The following is an 8,321-nucleotide window of genomic DNA, read 5'->3' as shown; positions in this document are numbered from 1 at the left end:
GCTTTTCTGTACACACACACACACACACACACACACACACACACACACATATAATCTAATGTATAATCCGATGCATCGAGCGATCGTCCCTGGCGGTTGAGCCGAGTTTGTGAGAAATGTGGATGAACATCGGACGGAAAAATGCTGGTAGCGCCGCGTTGCGGCCACATTCGTAGCGAGTTGGCGCGGGCCGTGTGTGCGTGTTTGCGGCGGTGCCCCTCCTGTCCCTCGCAGCTCGCAGCGTCACGAACTCTCGGCTCGGCTGCTCCGCACTCCGTAGCCAGTCGACGCTTCGAATCCCTTATTCTTCGCTCAAGCGGCGTAGGAGTAAGATCGATTCCGCGTGACTGTGACCGTTCTTCGACGCTTCGTCGAATTGGTCACTCGTGTACTTGCAACAAGTGTTGGACTTGACGTATCTCATACTGTAATCACGTGCCGCTTGTTCGGTAAAGTGCCAAGTTAAGCAAAGTGAGCGTAGCCACGGTGCCTTTTCTGCGCCCCGCAGGTGTCCAAGTGTTCGCTTTGTTTGCCAATCCGTGAGTGGTGCGCCAGGTGTGCCAGCACCACGCATACGCGGATCCAACATTGAAGTGAACGTGCGCGACGTCAAGCAAGTGCCAAGCTCAAGTGTCGGTCGTGTTGAAAGCCTCCGTCCTCCGTCCGCGGACTATAGACGGGTGGGTCGGTACGCACAGTGAACCCGTCGAAGACAATCGGCTGGAAGGATGAGCGGCCAGGGGCTGCTCGGCAGTGATGGGCAGATCGTACAGGAGCAGCGCCAAGTCGAGCGGCAGCCGCGAGCGGTCGAAGAGCAGCGCGCACGTGCGAGCAAGTGAAGCGCCAGCAGGCTCTGACATTCAACAGGTGGGCCGACGCCTGCGTCTGGCGGCAGTGCGCGAGTGCGCGTCCTCTTCACGAGTGCTAGCGCGGACATGCTCGTCGAGGCGGCGGCTGCTCGCGAGTGAGGAGGCCCGAAGAGGACAGTCCAGTGCGGCCGCGAGCATGGCGCAGCGCAACCTGTTGCTGGCCCAGCTGCTGCTGTCGGCGATTTTCTGCTGCTCGGCGCAGCTGGCTCCCTCCAATCTGATCGAGGAAAGAGGTACAGTGCAGCTCCATGTTGACTTGACTCGACCGCGGGACGCGGCGCGCGTCTGCTTAAGTGCGCCTCGTTAGGCGTTGCGTTTGCGGCTAATTAGGCCTTCAATGAGATCGGCGGCGGCTGCGGAATTCAGGCCAATGCTGCGCGCGGACTGCTCCTAAGCGGGAAACGCGCAATGGCCCGCGGCCCTCCCCTCGCCTTCGCCGCTGACGGGGACGGCTCCCCGGCCCGTTCTCTCGGCCCCGGCGGCCGAAAGCGCGCATCTTGCCGCCGCGGTCCGCGCGCGTCCTCCACCGCGACCAACGGTCGGCCGGGCGCACGACACCAATCGAACGAGCTGCGGCGCGTGCACCGTGCGCCTCGACCGAGCGATCGGACGAGCCTCCGTGCACTCGACGCACAACACCTCTCGAAACTCAATGACCGAGTCGCCCGGTTGCGCCTAAGGCTTAGGGGCTCGCCTTTGCGCCTTTGGCCATTATTTAATCGAGCCACGGCTATCGTATGACTGTCAAATTACAATCTGACACGAGAGAGCGTGCCACATTCCGCACGCGCGTCGTCCTCGACTTCCATCGCTATTGCCTGCTGTTCTTCGGTCGAAGGAGTCGATCTATGTGGAGTAGCGTTTGCTTTGATTTGGCCTGATCCTTAAAAAAGGAATAGCGTGCGCTGGCATTCCAAGTAATTCCAATGCTCGTTCCCTTCTCTCTCTCTCTCTCTCTCTTTCTCTCTCTTTCGAGGACATGCTTATACCTGCCTCGCGCGGTCCGCTTCGAACAATAGCCTATTTTTGTCCATTATTGTCGATCTTTGAAGCGCCAACGTTGGCTTTTTTAGCAATAAATTCTGCTGCTCGTGCCGTTCGACCGATTTCACGAAATATCAGTAATTTGTCAAGCCTAATGTGGAATGTTGCTCGAGTGAAACGAGGAAGTTGGAATTGTGGGGAAGAAAGAAAATCGCAGACTACAGGCACTGGTAAGCGTATATGTAGTGGCGAGTAGAGGCGCAGGCAGGTAGTCTGCGAACGAGAGCTAAACTTGGCAACAGCGTATGAGACTGGAGAAAGAGAGAGAGAGAGAGAGAGAGAGAGAGAGAGAGAGAGAGAGAGAGAGAGAGGGAGAGAGAAAAGCGAGACTCCAGCATACATCCCGCGGCGTGAGCCAGATCTAACGGGGGTGCAGCTCCTTCGTACCTCCTATTCATTCGCTCATTCATTTCTTCCTTCTTTCCTTCCTTCCTCGTGTTCCCTCGCCTTACTTGCGCACTGCCTGTTGGTCCGCGCGCCTTGCCCAATCTTCAGCAAAAAATATGACCGACACCTGAGATTTCACGTGCCCCACTGACTAAAGTTTTTTACAACCTTTCAAATATATTTCGTTTCTTATTTTCCTAAGCACGGCTCACATTTGTTTCGCGGTTTCGCGTTTGTAAGAGTCGTTTTGCCGAGTAGTTTGCTGGCTGAGTACCGCTAACTTGCTTTTTCACGTTTTTCATCGTTTTTTCTGGCAAATTTTATTTACCGAAGAGTTAGAGAGAGAACGAGAGGGGGGGGGGTGGCGAGAATCATGGGCCCATTTACCGCTGTTGAGCTTTTTTTCCAGCTAGGTTTAGATTGACTAGAGCGGATCTCGACCCGACTTCCGCCGATCGAAACCAGTTTCACGCGAGGCTTGGTATCTTTATCGAGAACTATGGCCCCGAGGCGCAAAGTTTGCTTCGTCCTCGTCATGCAAATACTCGCCGACGTAAGAGAATCGCTGATCCGGAAACATTGTTGCGGCAAATCATTACCGGCGAGAAAATGCATTTCGGAGTGGCTCAGAGTCGAACACGACTGTCGCTTCGTACAGACATAACTGATATAACATTTGTTGTGATCTGTATATAGTTAAAATTACTACAAAACACCGTTAACATGAGATATACTCTGAATGTAATAAAAATGGCTATAAATTGTTGGAAGTTTTACTATGTGAAATTTCTAGGACCCATAATAATTACTACTACTATTACTATAAACACAATACAGGCGATTAGCTTAGTGAATGTTACTATTTTTACTACTGCGGAAAACTTAATTATATATATATTTCATTCGAATTATATTGATGTTGAAATTCATCTTTGGCGCAGAGCCTATATTTATTTGCACACGCCCATATGCATTGGGAGTATACGAGCGGGCGTGGAACTTAATGTTTCGCGTTTAATAATATGGTCCGATCGGAATTGTCAATAAAATGGAAATAAAAAAATCTTTTTCTCAAAACGATGAGATGCTCGAATTCCAACATCCAATCGCAAATCAAAACCGACCGACTCAATATAGCCGCCCCCAAGAGCCAATGTGATCGCGCCCGAAGTTCTAGCTCTCTTTCATAAATGGAAAACGTTGGGATGCTCAATTTCCAACGTTCAATCGCAAATCGATACCAACCGACTGAATATGGCCGCCTCATGATGATGATTCAGACTGACAAATGTTTATTCTGCCACTTGCGAGGTTCCGAGGCTTGAACCGCCATCTACAATTAGCTCCTGCAAATGATCAATTTAGGGATGTACTAGATTCGAGTGCGATCTTGGGGACCAGGAGCGTTTTCGCAAATTTACTTCAGTAAGCTACCACTAACTAGTTGGCCACAGCGTATTGATATGGACGTCACGTAGATCGTGCTGCTCAACGCTGGTGATGTTATGTTTATGTTTTTGTGGAAGATTTCGTTCAGTCCATACTTTTATTTACAGATTATATTGATTTTTCATTTCTCAGCAATTGCCAATGTAACAAATGCCTTAAATGTATTCTTTGTTGCTGAATCAGTCATTTTTTCTGGTAATTGAATCGACTGTAATAAAATTAATCATGAAATTATCGTGACTGTACAGATTATTTTGGTTTGAAATTTATTAAAAACTCATTTGCTTCGCTGCCAAACAATTGATTGGTATTTACTGAAACAATGTTCCGAAAACGCTCCAGTGATGTGTTTACTATATTCATTGTAAAAATTGTACGGGTGATAATAATTTTGATTATTGTTATAACGAATGTTGAAGAACTAGGTCATATAAAAATAATACAGTAGAAGAAATGAATAGATGTTATAATGACAGGAGTACATCCCAGTGTGACAATGTTTCGTAGTAAATGTGACTGAAAGTACAGTATGGCTAATAATAGCAATAAGGCGAGTGTAAAAAGTTTGCTGACTGATGGAGGTATCGTAGCGCAGGGAGATGAGACAAAGTTGCAAGGTAGCTGATAGGGCGAGAAGAGGAGAGAGAGAGAGAGCGAGAGGTAATCGATGAGCGGCACGGAGCGAGAGATCGAGTGGGCTTAAGCGAAAAGCCTGTAAACAAGTGATCAAGTAGGGACGTGCGATTGTCTATGCGCGCAGTGCACACGAGCAGAGCGAGGGACGTAAGCCGGACGTAAGCTTAACGTCCTGCTCCCGGTCTCGTTTGGCAGCTGCTGCCAGCTCCGGAAGTTGCGTCGCGTTGCGTTCAGCGACGAATAACACTTCGACCCTTTTTCCTCCTTGCACAAGAGTCCAGCCGCAAGTTCAACGATCTCTCGTATATACATCCAAGTTCAGCGGCCATTTGATAATCCTCGGGCCATCTGCCCGGTCACATAGTATCGCGCGGCCGCGCGCTCTCTCTCGGCAGCTCAGCTACGCTATTCAGCCAGCCCCGGCGCGCCGTGGCTCTTGAACTTGAGGCGTTCGCCTCTGAAAGCTGGCTGGCCCGCGCAGCTTTCCGCGGTCGGTCACTTCGCAGTTGCAAAGTCAGCCGAACGCCTCGACGCCTCGCCGGCAATTGGCGACGCGGCGCGCGCGGTGAACAAATGGTCATTCCCGGGGATTCTGCGAAGAGGACGCGCGCTCTCGCCCCGCCAGTGTCGCGCCTCGCGCGAGAAGCGGCAGAGAGTTTAATTGAGGCTGACGATGCTGCGATTGTCAAGCAGCAAGACAAGCGAGAGAAGAATCGGCCGCGCGGCCGCGTTCTTACGAAAGATTAGCTAGCAGCCAGCAATTGAATCAATAATCGTTTGGCTGCTGCAATTGGCACCAATTGTATTTTTTGCCTCTCTTATCGACGCCGCGAGAGTCCGCGCCAAGGTGGTGTCTCTTTCTCCGAGCGGCGACGTCCGTGCGACTGCCGTCGCTTAAGTGCGCTCACATTCCACAGTGAATGCGCGCACCAGACGAGACTTTTGTTGCGGCTCAATGGATGATCCATCGGCGAGTGTCGGCATATCCTGCCTCGCGGCCCGAGCGCGGTCCGAAACTCGCGCTCGCGTGAGTGGCCGCAGCCCGGCATAATGGCTCGGCGCACTTTCCCAGCGCCAGCGCACTTCGGTGCGGCTGCCCGCCAGAAGCCGCCAAGATTGCGCGTCGCCTTCCTTCCTTCCTTCCTTCCTTTCTTCTGCTCCGCTGTACGGCGCGCGGTGCTCCGAGTTGCACTCGCCGACGCTCTTGCGGTAATTCCTCGTAGAGCCGCGCAGGGAAACCGGTGCGGCGCACGACCGCGACGCCGCCAGAAGTGCAGTTGTCCGGCTGGAAAAACGGCGGAGCGCGCGCCGCGGCGGGAAAGGTGAACGGCCAGGCGCGGTGCCGTCGGCGAGCGAGCCAGCAGCCAGCAGCCAGCAGCCAGCTGCGACGGTCGCCGAGCGCTGGCGCGCGCACCGCATGCCCTCTTTTTTTCCCTCGGCTCTCTCGGCTCTCTCGGCTCTCTCCGCTCGGGCCGGCTGCTCGCGTATACGCGTACGCGAGCCCGCGCTACGGCGCGCGCCTGTGGGAACGCGCCTGCCCGCGTACACGCGCCTCTCGCTCTGTGAACCGGACTTGTCACTGCGCCGAACAACTCTGTCTCTCCTCCTTCCAGCGCCGTCCTTCTTCGTTTTCTCCCGCTGCTTTTTACCAGCGTCTTTTGCTCGCAACTTTTTCCTGCCGAGGGAGGAGCACTCGAGCGAGTTGTACCACGCGAGTGCGCCGATGCTCGCCTAACTATAGCCTCCCTGCGCCGCCGCGTACACGGTCAGCTACCATCAAGCCTAGCGCGCTCCTTTCGCGCTCTCGAATTCTCTTCCCTCTTCTCTAATCATTAGCATTTGCCCGAGAAATCGTACTGGCCGCTGCCGGCCCGATTATTCCATTGAGCAGACCGATCGGACGGCAATTTTTCATGAAAAGACAGAGAGAACGAGTCAAGCGAGCGAAATGAAAAAAGTTTTGAAAGAAGCATGGGAACAGGTTGTTTGCGTGCGTAGTGCAGCGCACATGTGGCTTTGCTCATTGACACCGCTTCTTTTTTTCTCCTTCAATTTCTTCTTCCTTTTTCTTATTGCGCAGTGCGCGCCATTTCTCACGTTACGTTTACTGAATCTCGGGGCTCCGCCGCCGTCGCCGCCGCCGCCGCCGCCGCCGCCGCCGCCGCTCAGTGCTCTTGGCTGATTGTGCTGCGCCAGGCATGCATCGGCTGACCGTTTAATGGACAACTATTGAAACGTAGTGAACATCAATCGTCATACAAGTGCTGCCGTCGAAGCATTCGCAGCGAAGAAAGTGCCGAGCGCGAGCCGAGCGCGAGCCGAGTCTCGCATAATTTCGCAATTCCAAGCGATCGACGCGAGCGGCCTTTGCTGAATCGCAATTGCATTGGCTCGAGCTGCACTGTCGCCTCGCGATTTTCAGAAAAACGCCCAACGCCAAATTTTTTTCTTCTTCCCCTCCTTTCTTCTCTCGACCATCCTCGTCAGGCTGTCATTTAAATTCACTCGGCGACAGAAAGACGCACTTCGCCTTTTCTCATTCGTTTGTTTTCTTCGCTTGGCCACGCTCTTCGCTGCTGACATTGTCGCCTTGTCTGTGGCTGGGCCGCAACAAAGTGCCGAGGAAGAAAAAACTGATAATACGCGTCTGCTAGAGTTGAGTTGAAAAATTGCGATGCTGCGAGTCGTCATTGTGAGCATGGCCGTTGGCGTCTTTGTGCGCGATCGGTCGGCTTCTCTCTCTCTCTCTCTCTCTCTCGCTCTCTCGCTCGGAACGCCAATGAAAGCAGCTCGTCGGAGCGTCGGGGTGCAAACAATGACGCTTTAAAGCCGAGCGAGGACCTCTTCAAGTCCGCGAGAATTCCGAGAGTCGAGGCGAAAAAAAGCGAGGCGAGGTTTTTCAGGAAGAGCCGTCGGTAGCTCGCATTCGATCGGCCAGCGTCTTTCCAGTGTTCACGGATTCCTCGAGCCGCCTCGATTCCCGGCTCGTTCTTTATAGCTGCTGCCTCGTCCCCCGTGCAGCCAGCGTCGATCCGCGTGCCTTGGACAGAGTCAAACGCCAATGGTTGCCTTAATAAATCGTGGGCAGGCCTCCTTCGGCGCGTGCAATCCGTCAGCGGCTCGCTGCTCCGTTGCCAAACTGCTGGAATTGATCGCGCGACGCCGGCGCAAAAATGCTTTTGTCTCCGTGCGAGGCCTTATCTTATCTCGCCAGCGCATCTCGGCGCTGGTTTCACGTTGACGTCGAGCGTGCCGCAAACAGCCCGAGCCACCAGTGACGCCGAGCAATCGTCGACGAAGAGGAGGAAGGCAAACGGAACCATATACTCGAACGCGCAGCCGGCAAAAACAAGCGCGAATGCCGTCCGCGAGTTTGTTGAAAAAGCCAAAGCCACGGAGCTCGTGGTCGTGTTCTTTCTGCGCCTGGCGTGCGACGCCTCGCGTTGCCGCTCAAGTGCATCGACTGTAGATTCGGCGAGGGCGAAGAGCGAGGGACAGCCGAGTCGGACTGTAGCGTCACACTCTGCGCCTCGTCGCGGCCCGTCCCGTCATGAGACTCCCGGCGGAGTATAATTATTTGCATGCCGAGCGAGCGAGCCAGTGCACTCGCGTCGCGTAATGCCGTCGCGCAACGCCGCACCGACAACGAGCGCGCCGTTCGAAGCCGCTGGCCTTCTCGTCGCGGAGGAGATGCCTGCGAATCGATTCGGAGAACGAGCGCGCGGCCGGCATCCCGTCAGCTCCAATTCGCGGGGCCCGAAGGAGCTGACGCGCTGCTGCGGGTGCTAACCCCTATGCTGCACCAACCGCTCTCCGAAAAGAGCAGCCCGCGCACTCGAGCCGTCTCCGCCTGGTTCAGCGGCAATTACCGACGAACGGCCAGGCAAAGCGCGAGAAAAGTGCGGAAGGCCCGGCGAACCCGGAAAGAGCAAAGGG

General features: G+C 54.2%; 1 protein-coding gene across 3 annotated transcripts in view; it reads left to right on the top strand.

Annotated features, from left to right (window-relative positions):
• Positions 1-312: 312 nt before the first annotated feature.
• The window catches only part of LOC131664818 (epidermal growth factor receptor), a 63,028-nt gene continuing 55,019 nt past the window's right edge, over positions 313-8,321 (top strand). For 2 of the 3 annotated variants that reach the window (XM_058936211.1, XM_058936210.1), the window contains exon 1: positions 313-1,102. In XM_058936211.1, coding sequence (XP_058792194.1) covers positions 757-1,102 — 346 coding nt within the window. In that variant the 5' untranslated portion in view covers positions 313-756. The remainder of the gene's footprint in view (positions 1,103-8,321) is intronic. The other variant, XM_058936214.1, reaches the window with a different exon arrangement.

This window comes from Phymastichus coffea, unplaced genomic scaffold (genome assembly GCF_024137745.1).
Source record: "Phymastichus coffea isolate CEN01 unplaced genomic scaffold, Cenicafe_Pcof_1.1 PCOF00045, whole genome shotgun sequence".
Lineage (NCBI taxonomy): Eukaryota > Metazoa > Arthropoda > Insecta > Hymenoptera > Eulophidae > Phymastichus > Phymastichus coffea.
This window is presented reverse-complemented; position numbering and strand designations above follow the sequence as displayed.